Below are 24586 nucleotides of genomic sequence, written 5' to 3' on the forward strand. Positions count from 1 at the left end.
AAATAAAATGAAGAAAATAAAATGTAAGGAAGAGTATTGATGTCGGTGGGCCCCACGGGTGACTTATGTGAAGTGGGGAGGAGAAAGACAATCACTTTCTCCCCACCCGCCTCTGCCACCCGGGACCCTGGGTGGGCTAGGACTGGTAAAGTCTGTAGTAAGCACCTGCTCGGCACGGGCCTAAGCCCCGCCAGCCCCACAAGGTGGCCGTCAAGCTACACCTGAAGTCCGCTTGATCTTCTCGGCACGGGAGTTAATCCCCACCACCCGATTGCTTGGGGAGCCACGGACTCAAGTTGGGGCGAGAATTTGCTCTTCGCAGGAAAGGAGGGACCAGTCCCAAGCCTCGCCCAAGGTTTCTGGGGTTCTTGTCTCGCTCGCAGAAAAGAATTTCAGGAGTAGACAAGCAGTGAAGTAACAGGCTTTATTTGGAGGCTCTTGGAGAGGGAGAGAAAGGGATAAGCAGATAAGTGGGGGAATGGAGAGTAAGAGAGAGAGAGTAATGCGTCCAGAGGGAACGCGGGCTTCTCCGAGGGTGGAGAGAGCGCCAAGTGGGTTCTCGAGCTGGTTCTTATAGATCCTTCCGACTCAGAATGTTCTGGAATCTCCTTGGGGCTGGGTCACTGGAGTCAACCGGATTGAAAGCGGGTTCGAGAATCATCTGACTTGGAATGTCCTGGAATCTCCTTGGGGCTGGGTCGCTGGAGTTAACCGGATTGAAAGGGGGTTTTCGGAAAGGAGGAATTTCATGGGGAGGAGGCCCATATCTTCAGGGTGTGGGGATGGTCTTACCAAGCCTTTATTCTCTATCTCCACAGGGTGGGTCAGTCCTAGAATTCTTCTTCTATGAGACTTTGTTTCATTGCAGAGAGCCTTTCCCTATCTACCTGCCTACATCAGTATGAGTTAAGCAACCCTCCAAAGGAGAGTTAAGAAAAATATTTTCTGAGATTTAGCCAGAAAGAGTAGGTCTAGTACCTCTAAGAGTTTAGGAGAGGGACCATGACATTGAGGCTAATGGTATTTTCAAAGATGCCACACCACTGGCCGAGCAAGTGAAAACAGAGATAGATAAATGGGACTATCTTAAACTAAGAAGCTTCTGCATCTCCAAAGAAACAGTGACCAAAATACAAAGACAGTCTACAGAATGGGAAAGAATATTCGCCGAATACACATCTGACAAGGGGTTGATATCAAGGATATACAAGGTACTGGTTGAATTTCACAAGAAGAAAACATCCAACCCCATCAAAAAATGGGGCAATGAGATGAACAGAAACTTTCTCAAAGAAGAAATCTGAATGGCAAAAAAGCACATGAGAAAATGCTCTACATTACTAATCATCAGGGAGATGCAGATCAAAACCACAATGAGATACCATCTCACACCTCAGAGACTGGCCCACATTCAAAAGAACAAAAGCAACCATTGCTGGCGCGGATGTGGCGAGAAAGGGACACTCCTTCACTGTTGGTGGGAATGCCGACTGGTTCAGCCCTTTTGGAAAACAGTATGGACATTCCTCAAAAAATTAGAAATTGAGCTCCCATTTGACCCAGCGATACCACTCCTGGGAATATATCCCAGAGAGGCAAAAATGTGTAGCCGAAGTGACATCTGCACTTGTTTGTTCATTGCAGCACTCTTTACAATAGCCAGAAACTGGAAGAAATCTGAGTGCCCAAGAACAGATGACTGGTTAAAGAAACTTTGGTACATCTACACAATGGAGTACTATGTAGCTCTTAGAAAAGATGAAGTCATGAAATTTACATACAAGTGGTACAATATGGAAAGTATCATGCTAAGTGAAATGAGTCAGAAAGAGAGGGATAGACATAGAAAGATTGCATTCATCTGGGGGATATAAAATAACAAAATATGAGATTAATACCCAAGAATAGCTGAGATCAACACCAGGAGGATTACTCCATAGCTTAGAGGCCAGCTGGATATTCTAGGGGAAAGGACAGTTCAGATAGAGAAGGGAACACCAAATGGAGGGTGTTTGGAGGATCCTCCCAGGAGGGGAGATGCAGGTTGAAAGTAGACTGGACTGAACATGTTTGCCACTCAATGCCTCTTTTGCTGATCACAACACCCAAAAGGAGAGAGAGAACAAAAGGGAATGCCCTGCCACAGTGGCAGGGGGGGATGGGGGGGATGGGGGGATGGGGGGGATATTATCCTGGTGGTGGAAAATGGGCACTGGTGGAGGGATGGGTATTTGATCATGATATGACCAAAATCCAAGAACAAAAATTTGTAAATCTACAACTGTACCTCATGGTGTTTCACTAATAAAAAATAAATTTAAAAAAAAGAGTTTAGGAGAGGAAAATAAAAACTTAGATATGGACCAAATAAAAACACTGATAAATTAAATCAATTAAATTAAAATTGCTTTCCTAATCATAAGAGCACCCATGTTCATGCATACCAGAGGGATCTTATAAATCCTGAAATAGTTTGGGAGGAGAACAAACATTACAGTAAAATAATAATAATAAAACAATGTCCTAAAGACACAATACTTGTTAAACAATGCTGAGTCAGTAACAGAATCGGGATTAGAATATGGATTTCTAGAGATAATGCTCAATCAGCTTTGGCCACTAGCAAAATTGACTCTTGTTCTAAAGAATTCTTAAAAAAATATTTTGCTGGAGCTGGATTTTTGGATAGTTAACTCTATAATAAGCTTTTTACTATTTAATAAAATGGGGCTGCAGAGAGTACCAGGAGTAAGGTAATTGCCTTGCATATAGCTAACTTGGGTTCAATCCACAGTACCCTATATAGTCCCCCAAGCCCTGCCAGGAGTTATCCCTGAACAACAGAACCAGAAGTAAGACCTAAGCACTGCTGGGTGTGATCTCAAATCTAAAATATATAAAGAAAGAAAAATATGAAAGCAGTATCTATTTGCACTTTCTATTCAAAGTTAGTTTTAATTAATTACACAGAAGCAGAGTTGTACCTAAGAATTGGAAAGGGAAACGGATTCTTGCTTGTTACATCATATTTTACATGCTTAATGAAATAACTGACATTTTGGATGAGATAAAAGAAGACTAGAAAATGAGATAATCCTTTTCAAAATCGTCATAAAGGACATAAAAAACAAGTCAGTTGTCAAAGGACTAACTGAATTGCTGACCAAATGGAATATGCTGTGTACTTTATGAAATTCTGTAACTTAAAAGTACGTGAAACATTTAGCCCTACCTCTTTCTATTTAAAAAGAATTTTCAGAGTCAGGGAGAAAGCACAACAGACTGGGTGTATACATGCAGGAGGTCTAAGTTTAATTGCCAGCACCACATGATCTCTTGACCACTGCTGGGAATGATCTCTGAATACCATCAAGTGTGGCCCAAAGCAAAATAAAAGGATTTTTACTAATAATATCAATTCTGTTCAGTAAAATAAAATTTGCTTTGCATACACTTACGAATAAGAGCTAAAGATATCTAAATGTTTTTCTCAGATGAAACATCTACGGTTGGTTCAATGTTTGCTTCTCACGGCTTCCCTTGGCATAGTTAAATATAAAACTTTATTTGAGTTTTTCTTGTTGATATGAAAATAAAGTTATTTTCGTGCTTCAGATTTCTATTCTTACATGTTTAAAGCAGTATTTACCATCTTTTTGCTAAGTTACTCTAAGATATAATTTACTAATCACTAATTTACCTTAAGGAAAGATCTATGACTATAAAATGTACTATCAATATTTTTTTCATAAGACTAATTAAGGTAATGACCAAAGTGATAGCATAGGGGTTAAAGTTCTTGCCTTGCTTGAGGCGACCCGGGTTGATCCCCTTCACTACATACGTTCCCTAAGCATCCTAGGAGTGAGTCCTATGTAGAGAGCTAGGAGTAAGTCCTAAACACTTTCAGGTGTGAACCAAAAAATAAATATTTGGGGTTAGAGAGATAATACAAAGATAAAGCACTTGCCTCACATGTGGCCAACTTTGGTTTGATCCCTGCCACTGCAGATAGTTCTCTGAGCACTACCAGGAGTGTTAATCCCTGAACACAGAGCCAAAAGTAAGGCCTGAGTAGGTTCTGATCAGTCCTTAATTCTTAAGTATGGAGCTTGTTTATTAGGGATTTCATTTTTTTTTTTTTTTTTGCTGAATTTACTTGAGTTACATACTTTCTTAGAAAATCATCAACGCACAATGCCACCTTGGACAAGAATAGTTTTTTTTGAAAAAACATTTTACAAAGCTTATTTGATTGAAAAGTAACCAAATGGTCTATTTATAAGCTTTTCAGAAATATTGTGGTGTACACAGCTCTTTTTTTCCATTTCAATAGTTACCCAGAGCTTCTAACCTACTCTTCCAAAAGATGGCACAGCTGTTGTTGGAACAACCATGTTTCATCACTAGCTTCAAATTTGTTCAATTCTGCTTACTGACATTCAATCAGCTGTCATTCACAGGGCCAAAACCCACCATGTGGTACGATCACAATGTATTGTAAGCTTCAATGTGCTAATTTGCAAATATTCTTTTAGATATTAAAACACCTTGATACTAGAATCACCTTAGGGATTGTGGAGGGACAAAAGAACACCAATGGCAGTGCATGGGAATTCACTCTCTCCAATCACCTTTGATTTCTCTGTATCTTAAAATAAATTTCAAGATGCTATCACACAGGAAAATGGATGTGAGGCACATCAGATAGTAATATCTTTATTGGTTCTAACATCTCAACCTTGCATTTAAACACAAGAAAAAATATGCATCAGATGAATGCACCAACATTTTCAATAAACAATACAAGGAGCAAAGGGAAACACAGTGGGAAAGAATTATTTTTGATTACCTACTTTGATCTGACCACTGACTATACTGCAACCCACTCTACTAAAATCAGTAAGGTAGGTCTCGGGATTTTCACTACATAGGCTAGGAGAAAGATTGAAAATGAGATCCACCCCATCAGTGAGAGATACTGTTTCCATTCTAACTGAGTCAAAATAATCGTTCACTCTATAACATGCCGCTGTGATTATATTTCTTGAAATAGGACAGTGAACTCACATGGATTCTGTTAAAATCCCTTGGTTGTGGAGTCAAGTCTCTCATGAGTATTAAACAGATAAGAAAAAGAGGCTGTACCCCTTTCAGTTAAACCACCCTTAATAGGCTTAAGGTGACAATTCTCAGATGCTTTGTAGTACCTGTTTTCCCAGCTTCATTCTGGACACATTCTTTTTTTATTTCTCAAGCAAATATGAGAGGAATGTGTAGATTTATAGAGATTCCATTTATTTAATATAATTGCCAGATCTTTCTTCTCTTTACCATTAATCAGAGTTGACAGCTCAGTTGGTATGAAAGTGAGAAGTAAAAAAATTAAAGACTAAAGATATTTTAAATTTCCAATGCAAAATAAGGGACCAGAGAGATTATACAGTGGGTAAGGCACTTGCTTTGCATGAGGCCAACCCAGGTTCAATGTCTGGCACCACATATGTTTCACCCATCCCAACCAGTATGAGCCCAGAGCCCAGAGCTGAGATAAACCCTAGGCGCTGTTGGGTGTAGATCAAAATAAGATGAAAAACAAAAAATAGCAATATTAATATTTACTTCATTGTGTAGGTTGTCCCCAGAGTACTTATGTGACAACTTTTGCTTAAGTTGTTCAACAAGTTTGTTAACTACCAGCTAAAATATCTATTTTTGTTTGTTTTGTGTTTTGTGGCTACACCCAAGTGTACTCATGGTTTGCTACTGGTTATGTGCTCAAGGATCACTACTGGAAAGCTCAGGGAACTATGTGTGGTACAGGAGATTGAAACCAGGTAGACCGTTTGTAAGGCAAGCACCCTATCAATTATACTATGGCTCCAGCACAAAGTTAAAATATCTTGAAATAAGAAAAAGAACATTAGACAAAGCTAATAAACAAAATATTTATTTTTGGGCCATAGTCATTCAATGCACATGTTTGAATATCATACAAAATGCTGACTAGGTTTAATAGATCCTGACAAGGTTTTATTATATTTATGGTATATAATATATTGTTGGTTCCTGTGTCTAAAAGAGAGTCTACACCAAGCAGACTTAATTCCTCTGCTTTCGACCTAATGAGTCAAATAGAAGTAATCACTTCCATTATGAGATTTTTGTAACTATATGTGAATTTTCACCAAAAAAGGGGAAATTTCTCCTATTTCAGCAAATAGCATCTTTTGTGCTGAGATCCAAATAATTATAGCTATCATCAAATAAGTAACAAACAGAACAGACAGTACAGTGGATAAAGCACTTACCTTGCAAACCCAGCATCCCTAGGGTTCTCTGAGCCCCGCCAGAAGAGATTCCTTAGTGCAAGGCCAAATATGGCCCCCAAACACCTTCCCTCAGCAGTACCCCCAAAAAGTAGGAAGAACATTACCTAAATCACATTTTTAATCATTAAAAAACATTAAAATAAATTATTGAAAACAGAAGTTTTCTATTTATTATAGCTTGATATATAAATACTTGGGTATTTGTTATAATTATCTATGTAAACAAAGACTTATTTCAGATGTTGAATGTAACACTTTTTGAAGGCAGTCTCTCAAGAAGTGGCAAGGGGATCCAGGTGCCCCTCACTGTGATATTCAGCAACCAGGCTGTAAGAGGTCAGTACTTAGATAAGCAACGTAGTACTGTTTGGGTTCTGTGGTTCTGGGCTTAGCAGGGTCTCAGGGGCCTTCAGGGCTATACTCAGCAGTTCTGGGGATAAAACTAAGAATTAGCACACGTAGAACATATGCCCCTGACACCCTATCCTAAATCTTTCTCTGAACATTTTTGAAAGTATGTATTGTCTTGGCCTGGGCTGGAGTGATAGCACAGCAGTAGGGCATTTGCTTTGCACGAGGCCGACCCAGCAAACCCAAGTTCAATTCCTCTGCCCCTCTTGGAGAGCCCAGCAAACTACCGAGAGTATCTCGCATGCACGGCAAAGCCTGGCAAGCTACCCGTGATGTATTTGATATGCCAAACACAGTCTTGTGGTGAATATATATAAAACTTGCAATATCAGAGCAGATATTTGAAGGAGTTGTTACAAGTCTTGTTGTTACAAGTCTCACAATGGAGACGTTACTAGACCGGCTTGAGCAAATCGATGAACAACAGGAGGACAGTGCTACAGTGCTACAGTTTTGCCTTGGCTGTTCAAAACATATGAATGTATCTAAATATGCATATATACAGATCTGGGTATAGATACACACATTATGCTTTGAGTTGGGAGAAAGTAAAAGCAAGAGTTTCTTCTTACAGAAAATGAAGGATATTTTTGAATATTTTAAATTCTCTCTTAGCTTTGTCTGCATATGACCTTTAGGACAAACATGGCTCAGGGCATAATCGTTTTATTCTAGGTATAATGTTTCAAACTTAAAAGGATTGTACAAACTTTAAATTACTATGATACTTGTTGTTAAATTTATGATGGTGAACAAGACTGTGATTCTCCTTCAAATATCTGCTTTGATATTGCCAGTTTTATATGTATTCACCACAAGACATAAACATAAACATAAGGCTAAAGCAAGGGTCAAAGTAATATCTTGATTATTGAAAACACTAGATGATGGCAGAGCACAATTAAAACTGCAGAGTATAAAGGGATTTGGAGTTATTTTAACATTTGAAGTACCCCAATTTTCTATCCTCGAGTGGCAGAAGTTATAAAGAATGAATTGAATCTGAAATTTTGTTTCCAAGTAAATTTTTTAATTACTTTCAAATTCACTTCCAAACCTTTCCAAGCCATCATTTGATTTTGTAGATTTTTTTCATGCAAATGGGTAATTTCTTATTCTTGGTCTTACCTTTTTCATTGTAATTTGGGTGATTTTAAGACCAAATAACTTCATATTCTTCTTAAGATATATACACCTTTTGGTATTCACAGTTATTCTGCTATTGTCTGATATTTTAATATTGGAAGATTTTTGCTATAAATTTTGATATCAATTATTAAAATCATCTTTTTTATAAACCAATGAAAATTCAAGCCTTAAGAGAATTTTTTTTCTTTCTCACATGGAAAAAAATTCATTTTTATGGATATTTCATCTTTTTTCCATAATTTGGTTATTTATTTAAAATTGCCTTTTTCCCATTAATTTGAAAAATGTAAATGCCCATTATTCATTTGAAGACGTTCCAAGAGTATAACTCCATGCAAATACAATGAAATAATTTCTATGAAAGTGTTAACATGGATTAAATGTGTTGCTTTAATGACTACAAAGATACACTGCTTTACAAGTTGTTGGAAGTTAAAATTCATCTGAAACAATAATTAAATTACTATAAAAGTAATTTTGAAAAGTCATAAACATTATATATCTACCTGTGAGTTCAGAAAGTGTGGGTGCACGCCACGTGCATTCATTGGCTGATAAACACCTCCCCTGTCTCACTAGCAGAGGAACCCCAGAGGCGGGGGACCATGGACACATGGTCAAAATGGGCTCTTTAATACAGAACTGTTAGCATACTTATAGAACATATGAAGGCATAGGACTGCATGTAGGTGTGATTGATCATTTACAGTGGTAAAGATTTTCCATGGAAGCAATTCTCTTGGGGGTGATTAACTCAAGGAGACACTCTGTCTCCTAGGGACATCTATAATGCTTTTCTCTTTTCCTTTCATTGTACATATTAAACAATTAAAATTATTTCTTAATAATACTTACAGCGATTTAGCAAACACGGTAGGAACAGATATGGCTTCCAAAATTTGGTTGTCTGGCTCTAAGGGGAAGCAAGGCTTTTACCACAAATCTCAAACTAAGTCCTCGGTCCTGTTCAACTTGTCCTTCCACATACATGTCCTGTCTCTTAAGTCATAACAGCATTCAACAAGACCATGCTTTTATGCTTTCTAGATTGTCCCATTTCGATGCTGGGGTAGCCTCACTGCCTGCCCCAGTCCCACAGCAGGATGTTTGTGCGGTGTTAGGAACTACGGCAACTGATACCTGAGCCAAGTAATTATGATGGATGCCCAGGAGTAGATATATTTGAGTCATTCAACTTCAAATATTAGGATCACAGCATTGTCTTTCTGTGTTTAAGCAAAGGACATTGCTCTATAGCAAAATATGGAAAGATCATAGGGGAATAAAAAAAGCAAGTAATTAATTCACTTCAAATACAAAGTCCAGAATCACCAGAAGTTTGGGCTTATAAGTAATCAATACTAGTTTGGAGAATGTCATAATGAAAGGTAGATCACAAAGAAAAAGTTAAAGGTAAACTCAGGGTATTAGGGGTGCTCATAAGAGCGCTGTAAGATTCTTTGGGAGGAGGAAAAGGGGCAATATACTTAAAACACTTAGGGTCAATATCCAACACCTAACCAACAGAAATTCTTTAAACTTTTAAAAGTATGTAAATAGATTAAATAAGATGCACTCGATTCCAAAAGCAGCACTTATGAATATTCTTAATAGTTTCAGAAATGTAAGCTCATTTCTAAATTTTCAAAAACATCTAAAGGGAATGGAATGGAGAGAATGTAGAGTTGGTAGGAATCTTGCCTTGCAAGTGGCTGACCTGGGTTTGATAATCAGCATCCTCCCTGGCATAAGGACCCCTGAATCTCATCAAAGTGACCACTAAACATAGAGTCAGGAGTAAGCCCTCATCATCATGGGTATGACTCCCAAACAAAAATAAAATAAAATACAGCTAAAGAAAATAACACCTAGATGCCCAAATTAAGAACAGTAATTGTGAACAAGTTAGACACAGTAATTCTTTATTTGAATTGGAGATAGATAAATAGATAGCCTTCAACGTTAACATTACACTAAAGGTAAGTTTTACATGAGCAATTTCAATTTCTGTTGACTCAGAAAATATAAAGCTGTATAAGTGAGAAATATAAGAATTCTCAGAAAAAAAATTCCACGTTCCTCCTGCTATGACCTAAAGTCCTCCATCTATCTGAAAGCTTGAAATCACAAATAAGATCATCTTTGAATGTTGACATAAATATTTGTTCTTAATTTGTCCCAATGAATTTTCAAATTGTTAAAGTCCCATATACAGTATGAACCGGACACTTTTCTTTCCTAGATCAAAGATTCAAATAGCCACACATCACCATGGTCACCAAATTGTTGTCTTTGTGAGAACTGGTGATATAATTAAAATAAACACCCAAACCAAAGTACAATTTTAGTGTTCTCTTGCTTAATCATTCCTCATCCATGAGCACTTAGCAGTGAACATCCCTGAAATAGTTTTGGTTGAAAAATTCCGATAATTGATTATTCATCCCTTAAGGGTCAAAAGTTAAAAGGCAAGAGTTCTTAAATTGAGCTCACATAAGAGTTAGTTACTTGACCATGTAGGTCACTCACCATACCTTAATTTTAACATCTATGCTAGAATAATTCAAAATACAGACTCAATTAATGATAAGTTAACACTATAAGCCTATTCCCAGATGAATAACACAGTACTATGCTTTAAAGTTAAGTATAAAATTGAAGGGGTAATCAGTGTTCCAGTTAAATCAATAGTTTGTCTAGTGGGAAAATTTACAAAATACATATAAAATGCAGATCATCCTTGTTTATCCATCTTCTACTTAAAGTTGTCAATGATGACATGCTTTCATGCTCTTTATTTTTGAAAACTTGCATTGTTACTAATGAAATCTATAGGTTATAATGATATTATGTGACATAACTTTATATACTCTGCTTGAAAGTATCTATTTAAATACTTTTTTAAAATAGAAAAAAAGGAGGAGTATCTCAATCTTTAATTCAGTTTTGAGTCTTATAAAAACTAAATAACTGTATCTGATACTATGGAAATATAAAACGAGGAAGAATTAAATAAATTTCCATTAGAATGTGTGGGATTTGTTACACATAAATAAGCAATAATCTAAGAAAAACTAGCCCTGGGTTTTTCACAAAAGAGAAAAGAAGTAAACAAAGGGTTGAATAGTACAATGAAGACCATATTACATTCAGACAATAAGGGATTGTCTTTATTTTCAGACCCAAAAAACATCTTTATCTGTGGAGATAGAAAACTCTGGGTAATATATATGAAAGCATGAAACAAAAATCGTGGAACTATCTAAGAATATAAATATGACTCTCCCCTTTCATAAATATTCAATACATTATTTGACACATTGGTTTGAGTGAAGCTACACAAGCAAATTTTTAAGCATCTATCTTGATTCGGGCTGAGGTCCAGTAAATTATATATTCCCAACAAGTATCAGTGCCTTCTCACTAAAAATACATGCTCACACTCTGCTTTGAAAATATTCTAAGATAATCATTCCCATTTTTAAAGTAGCTAGTACAGTTATGACTAAAGTTGTCCCAGGTTTCTTGGGAAAGAAAATTATTCTGAGATACTGTTAATAAGGCAAAGATTGGTAATAGAGGGGATATTTTCTTAAAGTTGTGCTAAAGCTGTCATTTTCAATTTTAATGATTTTAAGTGTGCTAGACAAGATTTTATGTTTAGCCACAGAAATAAAACTGTCCAATATAACTCCTTAGTCTACTACCGATCAATCCTCTAGTTCCTCCCTGTATCACCCTCACAATGGATTGAATTCATTTTGAAAGGGAAAGTCAACATTTAGTGAATAGAATTTTCCTTCCTAACAATTGTTCAGTCCTCTGGTGAAAAAAATTTAGTGAAGGAGACCTAAAGATAATTTTCACTCTTTAAGTGCCAAAGGAAGTTTCTTAAACATTTTTAATGATAATATAAAAGACAAAGTATTTTGAAATGTTTATTGCCAATATCTATAAAGCCACATTTAAAATTAAGAAAAGTTTAATAACAGATTTTCTATCAGCTTGAATATACAAGAGGAAAAAACAAGGGAAAAAAGTAATACAGAAATAATTTCAAATATTCCTTTTTTTCATTTGACAGCTACACTTCCCAGCATTACTACTGTAAAGACAAATAATGCCAGATTTCCCAGTGATGCTGGTTGTTTAGTGCTTATCACACATATTAGTGAATGCATAGAAATGAATCTAAAGATTTTTTTGATTTGAAGTTACCATATTGAATTTCATCTAGGGTTATTTCCACATTATTCTATAGTTAAACAGTGAGCATCCACTCTCATAAATGGGATGACTCAAACAAGGCATATGACGATGAATCTCAGGAAAATAGAATTAGCTTGCTTTAGTGGGCATGAGAACCTCTCAGTTCCAATTAGTTTATAAATTCATCATAGACTCGAATTCATCAATTCTTTGCTTTGTATTCCCCTTTCTGATTTTCCGGTAGGATATTGTATTGTATCTTGAGTAGGAATTTCTGGAGATATCACTTTTCTTCACCAAAGTAGGCTGCTCATCAGGTGTCACAGGTTGAGAACTGGGGCTACTGAGTGGGGAATCCTCACTTGCATCAATTTCTTTTAATTGAGAACTGGCTTCACTTTTTTTCTTAAATTCTATCTCTCGGACTTCATCTTCATCTTCATCATTATTATCATCATTTTCATTATTAATTTCTTCATCCCAAACCTCTTGTTCCTCATCATATTTAGAACTCAGTATGTTGATCTGATGAGATTTCTGAAACCCCAGCCATTCAATTTCAGCTTCCTGGGAAACTTTGGTCTTGTCCTCATCTTCTCTCTCTTCTAAAGTTTGTTCAATAATCCTTTCTTTTTGTCTATCTATTTCCTGGATACTCCCAGTCAGAGGAATCTTCTCCCACTGATTCCCTGTAGCAAAATCAATTGGTAATTGATATGTGCAGAGATTATACATTGCCCAATTGTTGGTCTCCAAATTACTTTTTGAATATTTATTTGGCAACTATTTCTATGAGTTATTCTGTGGATTTAAAATGTGTTTTACACAATAAAATGAACTAGAATGCCAAATAAGTTTGGAAAATACTGTACTAAATACAGTTAACTAATCTTCAGAATTTATCCAAACCTCTGAAATTTGAACAAATTATGTAAAACTTCAGTAAACTCAGAGACTCAACCTTATTTGACTATGGAAATAATTTGTTATAGACTATTATATCTCTAGTGAGACTGAAGTTTTCTAAAAAAAATTTAAATGTCTTCTAGGTTTTTATAACTGATCATAAGTATATAGAATATTTAAACTTATTTCATACATGTACACATACATACATAAATATATACACATGCACACACATACACATACACTCTTGAAGAAAAATTAGAAAAAAAATCTTACAGGAGAAAAAATGTTTTCTTCCCATAGCAAGAATGATTTCCAACATTTAGTTATGCATAAAGGAAAATATTTAGTTTCCAATGCCACAGTGTTCCTCAGAGTGCTAGAAATGAAGGGAGGAACTGGTGTTATGGATGTCAAGAGTCATGCATTGGGTCAGTCAGGACACCAAGGCATCAAAGCACACAATATAATCTAAAATCTGTGACTTCAGAGAGCTAAGATTTTTAAATCACACTGAATTCACATCTATATGGTACTATATACACCTATTATTTTAGACATGCATTTAATGATAATTTATTGACTGTAATTCTTTGGAGACAGTCATGACTGATGAAACCTGTACAAATTCTTGATCCTTTAAGCAGAACATATCAACTAATAATATCATCATATTTATTGAGTACACTAAAAATAATTGTAAGGAAGTGAAGATTGTTCTCTGTGCTTTTACCCCTAAAGAATCATCTGTGAAAATCTTCAGTCTATAGACAGTTCAAAAATATTTCTTATATTATGGACCTGACATATCTAGGTTTATTAGTTCATTACTAATATTCTGTTTATTTTCATTAAATAAGATGAGAAGTAGTGCTCCTCGTAAACATTCATTTCCAAAATTTTCTAATTTCATGGAGATGCTCCACAAGTTCATTTCCATTCAAGATTTTTTCTCTTACCCTCCATTTTGTTATTTTGTTTTCTCATTTCTATGCATCAAATTATAATCTTACAAAGAGATAAATGATTGAAGATGGATAATCCCTTTTAACTTGTTAGACCACAGTTGTCCCTTCAATACTTTTGCATTATATACCATATTCATTAGCATGCTTGCTTTCATTTTTCTTCTTTTTCTTTTTTTTTTCCTCCACAAGAGCCAGAGAAACTAATCTTTTGCTTAGATCTATAAGTCAGGTATGGAATTATCATGCATGAAGCTACCCCATGAATTTAAATTGAACTTTGTTCTTGATCTCTTTAGCGTCTTGCTTTTATTTAACCCAGGAGCATTCTCTCTGGATACTATACCTCTTGATCATTCTGAAAATGAAGATACCATAGTGTGTACCATTAAACTAGAGAAAAATTTGAACTCCACCAAAATCAATTCAGGAAAAATTTCATCCTGAGATTATTTCAAATTTTTTTCTCTCATTTTAATTTGGTCAACATGAAAGATTACAGAAAATGTGTTCTACAATGAACTTTTTAATTCGAAATTTGAAAGAACTTCTAGATAAATTATTGAGAGTCTACCTCTGAGAGTTTGCTGTACTATGAACATAAAGAGTGAGAGAAGAATCCATTCCGAGAATTTTAGGTCATAAATTATCTCTTATAATGTAAGAGCTTAAGATGGCTGTTGTTTATGGTATTCATCCTTAAATCTGTACAGAGTGGACAATTGCATTAGCATATAATCTGAGAGATGTTCAGGCAAAAAAAGAAAAGCTCAATGCATTGTCAAGAATAAATTCTTCCCTAGAATTTATTTTATATGATGTTCTAATATTTCAATAAGGCTCTCATTATTTTTGCTTTAATCTTCTATTAAAAATCAATCAGGATTAATAAGCTGAGTTCAATTTTGAGATAAGTTATATGTGGCTTCAAGAAAGGAGATAAGCAATTAATTTATTTTTAATTTTATCCTTTATTTGCAAACTGCTTGCTTGTGCATATCTGCATATAACTCTAAGAGATTTTATATCTCTTAGTTATGAGTTTATTTCAAGTATGATAATGTTGCTTAGAAACATTGTTTTTTTATTCTCTCTTTTTCTAAAAGCCTAATAAATAAATTGTATCACCTATGAAAATTCTTGGAAAATGTCTTATTAGTCTTACCTCAGAGGCTTGAAATTTTCCTACATAATCAATGCATTTAAAAAAATATTTTAATCTGTATGTCAATAGTAAACTTACAGAAGTAAATTTATTTATTCAATCATTAACACTTCTCAAGGTGTCTGAGACTGATAGGAGACACTAAATATAGTTGCTTTACTAGACTAAGTTATTAAGAGACAACTATAACATCAGGTTGAAGTATGCCAATCAGTTACATCAAACTAATCAGTTTCAACTGTCTGAAATACTACTAAGGAGGAACTCCCAGAGAGGTCTTAATAGATAGATAAGAGATAGACTCTCTTATCTGCCTGTGGCAGTCTTTTGCTTTGCAAGTCATTGCCTAGCTTTGCTTTTTTAACACCACATTCATACAACATTCTGTACAAAAACTGTGATCCATCTCTAGCCAAACCATTTCTGTGTATAAAATGAACACTCCTCTTACCTTCTCTAAATGGCTTTTCATCAACATTCATTTCTTGAAGATTAAGATCTGTAATGGCCTTATGAACAATAAAGAGGTTCTCTTCTGGTTTTTCTAAGGGGAAAAACCCAATAAGATCAATAATTTATAGATAAATAATTAAAGAGTTAGAAAAAATAAACTTAGACTCTAGGTAGATTTCTTTATAACTGTGATCGCGAAAAGTAATAATTACTAAAAATTATTACTTCACCTCTTCCCACTCATTTTTATCATTAATTTATTTTATCTATAAACATATTGATGATATACAGAACCTAGTGTTCAGATACTGGCAGGTATATATAGAAGGAAAATTAGAAATTTTCAATTTTATGTGTTCAAGTAATTATAGGGTTGTCCTTAAGAATAAAAAAACATTAAAATAACAGTAATCATCACAACGTACAAATATTAAAACTATTATTCTGCCTTCTAATAAGAAAACTAAAGATTCAGAAGGTTAGGAAAGTGGTATAGATTCAGAGATTTCAAATAAATAAATCTAGATTTGATCAGAAGCAGTGGGTTTATCCTTAAACTTTATAATCCTTATAGAATAAGGGCAGAGGCAGAGGTTGGGAGAAGTACAGCTTATTCTTAGCATAACAATTTATATATATATATATATATATATAAAATAATAATAATATAGGGCCCACTCGAGAAAATTGATGAACAATGGGAGGACAGTGACAGTGACTACTACTAATAGTACATATGCATTTACAATTCAAATAAACTGAAGAGACATAAATTGCTTTACCTTCTAGAATCTTCTCCTCCATGGACAATTTGAGATGCATATTATCTTGTAACTTTTCAATTTCTTCCTGATTTACTTCTGGGGATAAATCTTCTGGATTAGGTTCTTCCTTGTAGTATGGTGGGCTGCCATCCACATCACTGACTTCTTCGTTGATTTTAGTGAGTGTTTGTTGACTGCTTTCAGGTGGTGTATCCCCATTACATTCAAATGGACTGAAAGTCTCTGTAATATCCGTCATGGTGTTCAGTTGATGGATATGAAGAAAGCTTTGGAGAAATTGAATAGATCCTTGCTGAGATATGTTCTCTTGCCTTCAAGTCCTAGAGTTCCAGCTCCCACGCTTGGAGTGAAAAAATATTTACTTTAATACATAATAACAAGCTTATTTTCCTAAATGTGTCCAGATAGATCCTAGAACAAAAGCAATAGGATTTGTCAGATTTGCACCAAGCCCATGGGCAAGAATCTGGCCAATCACTCCCTTCTTTGTTGCTTAGCAGTTTCACTTGTAGAATTAATGGCAGCCTTTTGATTTACATAAACAAACAATCTGAGGCAATCAGGCTTTTGTGTTGGCTTGTACAGGGGGACTTTCAGCTTGTCAGTCCCCTCTGGGAACAGAGATTTTTGTCCCTTAGCATAAAAGCTCTTTGTCATTTTCCTTGTAACAGGAGCCACAATTGTTCCTCAGCTCTAATCCAGAGAGAATGACCACCTTGAGACATATTAGTTCTGCGTAACCAGCTTAACATTTCCAAACAGATTTTGTTCAAGCAAAACCTCAGCTATTTTGTATGGGACAATGGCATTGTTTCTTATTTATTAAAGACTAAAAACAGCTTATCAAAAACCTGTATTAGGACAACTTCATTGTAAATGGCTATGGCTACAGCTTTCATCCAAATTTCTGGAGCCCAGAAAAGGGAACTAAAAGAATACAAAAATTTCTAACATCTTAGTTAATTTCAAAGGTTTTATAATTTTAGAGTAACATTTTTTTCTGTAATTTCCTATCTACTGCTTTACTCCTGTGTATTGAAGTTCAAGCCTTTAAAAATCTATTTCTTCCATGAAGTGTCCCCACCCACAATCAGAATTATTCTCTATATTCCTTATTGCTCAACAAGTTATATAGCACCAACACAACCTACCCGTGGAAAATAAAAGTATGTGCTTATATAAAACTTCTGATTTTAGGAACAGGGTTGTGGTTCAGTAGTAGATCACTTTACTTGCTTTTGTAAGGTTCTGGGTTTGATTTCAAGTACTACAAACAACACCACCACCAACAACAAAAATCACATGTGACTAACACTGCTTTCTTTTTAAAAGAAGTTATTAATTGTTGTCATTTTATTTTTTAATCTGAGTGTCTAATTGTTCCGAAACTTTCACCTGCTTCCTCTGCTTAAATTAAGTTTTTATTTTCTCCCAAAACAACAGACCCTTAGCCAATTCAACCACTCCAAATTCCAAACTTTTAAGTTAAAATACATATTTTTAAGTGACGGAAAATAGTTTTTATTTAAAGAAATTAACTTAGAGATGCGTGAGAAGAGAAAGATGGGTGTGTTCAAGAGAGAACATAGGCTTTTCTAGAGTGGAAAAAGCCTAAAATACAATCTCTTTAAGGACTCTGTCCTGACTCTAAGAATTAGAACAGGTCTCCTGTTACACATTATTTTTCGCTTTAGTGTAATTATCACAGTTGTTACTTAACAAGCAAGTGCACATTTGTCTGAGTACTATCTCTTTCACAAAGGAGAGTGTTTATGGTTTTATCTGGGCAGGGGCTGTTTTTAATTTACTGGCATGTGTTCCTAGCCTATCACATCTGCTTTGAACTAGGGAGGAGTACAATATTTTAATAATGATATCTTCAAATAGTATAACAGGAGGTAACATGCTTTACATATTTTCTAAAGGAAAGAAAAGGTGAGAAAGTTTTGGTAAGTGTCTCATCTTTAAATTTGTTCCTAGGGTTGATACCCTAGCATCTATAAGAGAAGTGTTAAAATGCATGGCACTTTGGTCTCATCTCTACTCTCATGTACTTGAAAGACATCTCTGATGGACCCTATAACTATTTTCCCAGTCATTGCTACTTCTCTACCACATGCTTGTGTAAGAGAGGGAAAATATTTTTCTTCTGTGCTCTTGAATTCTTATCTTAGACTCCTATATACAAAAGAAAATGAAACAGAAATTTATTACAGGCATACCTGTAAATACACACGAAGGGAGATACTCAGGCTGAAAACAGGTTCTGAATGTGAGTAGCACCCCACTCCAAACCCCTACTGAAGTGGGGAATATGGAAGTAGTCAACTATAAAGAATTATCACTATTTCACTGTATCACTGTCATCCCATTGTTCATTGACGTGCTCGAGCAGGAGCCAGTAACGTCTCCATTCGTCCCAGCCCTGAGTTTTTAGCAGCCTCTCCTTACTCATTCTTCCCAACACTGCCATATTGGAGGCTCTTTCAGGTTCAGAGGAATGAGACACCTTATTGTTACTGTTTTTGGCATATCAAATATGCCACAGGTAGCTTTCCAGGTTCTGCCATATGGGTGGGATACTCTCAGTAGCTTGCTGGCTCTCAAGAGGGACAGAATGTATATAAGAGAATACAAGCAAGTATGTTAAAACCAAACACATATGTGCTGCTTTAGGTACGTCAGTGGGCTAGACTATAAGAGGCCCCTTGGCCGCAAATGTGGCTGTACACTTCCAGGAGCTTTGTTTTATAGTCTCTGCAGCTTGGCCATTGATGGAATTACATGGCACTGAGGGCAGTTTGTGGGTGTGTCTGCCAAGCTACTGGAAAATGGGGGATCTGGGTGGAGGAGACCCAGTCCCGATCTGAGCAGGCTTGGAGATCTCAGCCCTGGGTTCCTCTGCCATTTCCTTCATGCATGAGGCTCAACAGAGCGTGTGGAGAGTGGTCTTGAGCATGGCTGTGGCTGGGTTCCAGAGGTTTTCAGCTGCCAGGCTTCTGATTGGGGCAGGGAGGGAAAATCAACCCGCACCCCTCCAAGGGACCCCAGTGAAGACAGTCTGGCGCGGGAGCAAGAGATTCTGCCATAAAGACTTACAAAAAATAACAGAAAATTAGGGTAAGGCTAAAATCCATAGCCTTCTCCATTAGTAAGAATTTCTTGTAATTTAGACATCCTTCTCTTCCTGGTACAGAGAGGAGACTTGTCTTTTAAATACCACATGTCCCTACCAAAGGTAATTTTGTCATTAATTTTCTAATTAAGGGGGGGCAATTATATTTCTAGTCTGTTTTCCAAGCTTCTACAGTGTCTGCTGTTTCTCAAAAAAATCAGCTTAAAACAATTTTATGTCAATAAGTCTAATTTTGGGGTTGCATATTCTGCTACTCTTCATTAGTTTCCCACTTGTTTGAGAAACACAGCTACAGCACTGAAGTCTATGTCCCAGCCACTGTTCTATTTGCTTCTCATATAGTCACACATTTAATATTCATAAGAAAACTGTAAGGTAGGTGCTGACATTTCTATTTTCCATGTTAGAAGAATGAAGCTCAGCATGATTTAAAAGCTTAATGCAGGTCACACGGCTTCTAGTTTACCACTGAGAGTTTGCAGCACAGATTAAACCAAGTGCTACCTCTGATCAGTGGGCTCCTGTCCTTTGTCCAAAGTCTCACTAAAGAAAAATCATCTTGATTGAAAAAATGAGCTGTGGTCAGGTCAGGTGAGAACAAGATACAAGGCCTAAAGTGGTATCAAGACCTTCCCCAGACAACCTCCTGTTAAAAGTGGTGATGGCAGAGCTAGGAAGTATCGTCCTAATGGGATTAACAAAACTAAAGACAGAATCTGGAACTTCAGGCCAGGTCAGTGCTTTTCATTAATTTAGAGTTGAAAAATACCCAGGATCTAGAGTAATAAGAAAACATTAAATGAGGGAATGAAAAAACTAAGACTTAATCTACATGGTGAATACACAAAATCTTGAAAGCCTTTTATGAATGAAGGGACTAGTAATTCAACAGAGTGTTCATCAATAAACATAGGAAAAAAAACAGGTTATACCAGCAATGTTAGTCAGGTGGTGCCTGTGATCAAACTTGAGGCCATGTGCATGCTAAGAAAGAGCTTCATCCCTTTGTGTTGCGTCCTGAGCCATATTATTTATTAATGTCATCTATTCACATTTTTGACTTTATAACTATTTGAGATATAGAAAGATAAAAAATTTATTCAGAGTTCCATCAATCATTTTCACTCCATGAAAATCAGTGGCTTTATACAGTGCCATAGAAGAATAATGAAGATAAGTGGTTTGTAACTTGTATTTTTTTCAAGACAAAGTAAATCTATCCAATTATCAAAAAAGGGTATTTTGCCCATAAGCAGTTAAGTTTTTAACCATCATCTTTAACAGCTAATGGTATCATGTATAATTTAAATTTTCAGAAATTATCTTTGTACTTTAATAGAGAAATAATTCACAAGTATCACTATAATTTTAAGGCATATAGATTCATGATTTCATTTTTTTTTTGTATTCTAAAATGGGCTGGAGCGATAGCAAAGCGGGTAAGGTGTTTGCCTTGCACGTAGCCAACATGGCCGACCTGAGTTCGATTCCTCCGCCCCTCTCAGAGAGCCCGGCAAGCTACCGAGAGTATCTCGCCCGCACGGCAGAGCCTGGCAAGCTACCCGTGATGTATTCAATATGCCAAACACAGTAACAACAAGTCTCATGATGGAGACATTACTGGGCCTGCTCGAGCAAATTGATGAACAAATGGAAGGACCGTGACTGTGACATTCTAAAATGGTTACCATATTGAGTTTACTGAACTTTTGTTTTCTCTTCTAGAAATAATAATATTGAAAGAAAAAAGAAAAGAAAGTTTTAAAAAATACTTACTTATAATGAGAACTCTTAGTATATACCCTTGTAACATTTTCATATACCATTTATCAGTTTCAATCATCATATTGAACATTATAGACATCATGTTGTACATTATATACTTGTACTTCTTCACCCAATAATAGCTGGACACATGTGCCATTTGACCTCCAATATTCTCTCTCCAACCTCCTGCCACTGGTATCCACAAGTCTGATCTCTTTTATTCAAATTTTAGGTTGGGGGAGAAATAGGGGGCATTCCACATATATGTGAGATCATACAATATGATTTTTTAATTTATCTAATCTATTTCACTTAACATAATTTTTAAAATAATTATCTATGTTGTTTTAAATTAAAGGATTTCTTTATTTTATAATTGATTAATAACTCCTGCATGTATGTATGTACATACAGGTGTTTATATATATATCGCACTTATTTGTGTATTCACTATTAGTGTTACTTAAATTGCTTCTAAGTCTTTGCTACTGAATATTATAAAATAATGCTTGATTGTGTTATAATCCTATTTTTCAATTTTATGAGGAACCTCCATGTGTACTACTTTCTAATATTGTCTATAAAATTTTATATAATTCATTTTGATCATATTTCATGGAGTTCATTTTTCTCCATATCCACAGTAGCAGTTGTTATTTCTTGCATTTTTTGTGGTGCCTATGCCAATTTTAATAGTCATTAAGTGATAGCTTATTGTGATTTTAATTTTATTTCCTAATAACTAGTTATCACATCTCTTGTGATAAAGACCTTTTGTATAACTTCTTTGGAAAAATATTTACTAGTTCTTTGCTCATTTTTTCAAATTTAAATTTTTTTATTTTCAATTATTTTTCTATTATATTAAGTAGATTCTTTATGTACTTGGCATATTAACCTCTTACCAGATATATATTTGGCACATATTTATTTCCATTCTGTGGTTATATTTTCTGGTTTTGACCCATTTATTTTTCTATGCAAAAGTTTTAGTTTGATGTAGTCATTTCTGTTCATGTTTTTTGTATGCCTTAGATATATTCAAAACGATCGTTACCAAAACTCATGTCAAGATATTTATTCCTATTCTTTCATCTCAGGGTTTTATGGTTTAAAGTCCTATATTTAAGAGCTGGAGCGATAGCACAGTGGTAGGGCGTTTGCCTTGCACACAGCCAACATGGCCGACCCAAGTTCTATTCCTCCGCCCCTCTCAGAGAGCTCGGCAAGCTACCGAGAGTATCTTGCCCACACGGCAGAGCCTGGCAAGCTCCCCATGACGTATTCGATATGCCAAACACAGTAACAACAAAGTCTCCAATAGAGACGTTACTGGGCCCGCTCGAGCAAATCGATGATCAACGGGAGGGCCTTTAATTTTAATTTAATTTAAGAGCTATCCTGTAGTCACCAATGAGGGGAAATAAATATAAATATGTGTGTATTTATATCTTTAATCCATTTTGTGTTGATTTTTGTGAGTAATATAATATATCGATCTTTAATCAAATATAATTTGATTCTTTTATTTGTGACTATCCAAATATTCCAGGATCATTTATTGAATCTTGTTTTCCACTGAGGAATTTTGGCTCCTTTTTCAAATATTAGTTGACTGTATACGGTTAGGTTTACTCCTGCACATATTTGGGGAGGAGCAGGGTGACAAACCCAGCTATGTTCATGGTTCGCTCTTGGCTCCGAAATCAGGGATCACTCCTAGAGGGTCTCAGGGAACCATATGGAATGCCAGAACTCCAATCCAGGTCAGCGATGTGCAAGTCAAGCGCCCTACCCACTGTACTATTTCTTCAATCCCTATTCCTGGGCTCTTAATGCTGCCTATTGGTCTATTTATTATAGTGCTAGTACACATGATTTGGATGATTTCAGCTTTATAGTTTAACTTGAAAACTAGAAATATGAAGCCTACTGAATTATTTGTTTTTTGAGGGGGTATTTCACTGATTAGAGATTTTAGTGGCTCCATATAAATTTTAGATTTGTCTTTAGCACTGCTCAATAAAATGTTATTGAATCTTGATGGATGGGTCCCATCCATTGCCTGGGAGTCTCTACAGGACCACCCAAATTCTCACCAATAATTCATAGATTTATTCTATTGAGATTAGAGTAACTCTTCAGGGAATGTTTGCCCCTGAATGAACTTGAGTACACAGGATAATCCGAATTGTTCACATACGAGATTAACATTCCAGTTAAAGTGATAGCCCAGCTAAAATGAACGTAAACAAAGTGGGCCTAAAATATAATTAAAGCACATGCATTATAAGCAGGAGGCCTGGTTTGATCTCCAACAGGTACACTCCTGAGCATCACCAAAAGTGACCCCTGCTTCCTTCCCCACATCACAAAGCTGGGAGCAGCCCCTGAGCACTGCCAAGTGTGATCACCAAACCACAAAACAAAGATGTACTGTTACAGAAATGCAAAAAGATATAATTTGATAAAATAGATCAGTCTGTATATTTTACTTCAAAAACAAACAAAAAAAACTCTAACATAATAAGAGGTTGATCAAAAGATGAGTCAAAATAGACAGAGGCAGATCTGTCATCAACATTTCCTTGTGATTGTGGCAAAATTGACACCAAAACTTGGATTAATGACAGTATTCTGAGTATCAGAGTCAGGTGACAGCAGAGCTCCTGTCAAGAAGCAGGAAGAGTCTGAGCCTATAAGCAAGAAACCTCAGAACCTCCTTCAGAGCAACAAGGGGGCCAGGTCAAAGAGAAGTGTAAAGGTCAGAACCCCATCCTAGGGTAACAGGACTCAGACTGGAGAGACTTCTGAAGTACTGAACACTGCTCTGGGAAGCAGGGGTAAATGGGACCTCTAATATCCTGGCACACCAACTCTACAATCCCATTTTAGCAATACCAGATCTGGATCCAAAGGACTCTAAGTCAACATGCAGCCATCAGTATCAGTGATAGGTATCATTTCAGAGACCCCTTATAAACTTGCTGGGGGAAATTTTATTTCTAATTCTTAAAATCAGATCTTGAAGGCAAATTCCAGAGGTGGGACCCATATCCCAAAAGAATAATAGAGCAGGTTACAGGTAGGTAGATGGTAGGAGGGGAGGTGTGTGATAATCAACATTTAAGAAAATAAAAAGACACTAGGAAATCTCCCGCTTGGAGTAGCCTAAAGCATGAGGACCACATTCATTTGAGATGCAAATACCAAAGGAGCTCTCTGGAGATGAAGAAAAGACCACCATTCAGATACAGAAACTGAGTGTGCCAAAATAAGGCTGAGCCCCCTCAGAAAAGAAGAAATTT

At 35.8% G+C, this 24586-nt stretch overlaps 1 protein-coding gene across 1 annotated transcript; it reads right to left on the reverse strand.

The window, feature by feature from the left end:
- Window positions 1–11935: 11935 nt before the first annotated feature.
- On the reverse strand, window positions 11936–16799 carry ERMN (ermin). The gene is made up of 3 exons (XM_056110208.1): window positions 16373–16799; window positions 15589–15681; window positions 11936–12790 (listed from the first exon to the last, which is right to left on the reverse strand). Exons 1-3 carry the CDS (start codon window positions 16611–16613, stop codon window positions 12276–12278), a joined length of 849 nt encoding a protein of 282 aa, XP_055966183.1. The 5' UTR covers window positions 16614–16799; the 3' UTR covers window positions 11936–12275.
- Window positions 16800–24586: the final 7787 nt, after the last annotated feature.

This window comes from Sorex fumeus, unplaced genomic scaffold (assembly GCF_029834395.1).
Source record: "Sorex fumeus unplaced genomic scaffold, SorFum_2.1 ptg000009l, whole genome shotgun sequence".
NCBI classification, from domain to species: Eukaryota; Metazoa; Chordata; class Mammalia; order Eulipotyphla; family Soricidae; genus Sorex; species Sorex fumeus.

What these genes read in the sequence shown, in the direction of transcription:
- ERMN (XM_056110208.1), bottom strand. Translation starts at nt 16,613, where the DNA reads ATGACGGATATTACAGAGACTTTCAGTCCATTTGAATGTAATGGGGAT. An exon ending in GGAGGAGAAGATTCTAGAAG is followed by an intron (nt 15,682 to 16,372) that starts GTAAAGCAATTT and finishes TTTTCCCCTTAG; the next exon opens with AAAAACCAGAAGAGAACCTC. An exon ending in TGAAAAGCCATTTAGAGAAG is followed by an intron (nt 12,791 to 15,588) that starts GTAAGAGGAGTG and finishes ATTTTGCTACAG; the next exon opens with GGAATCAGTGGGAGAAGATT.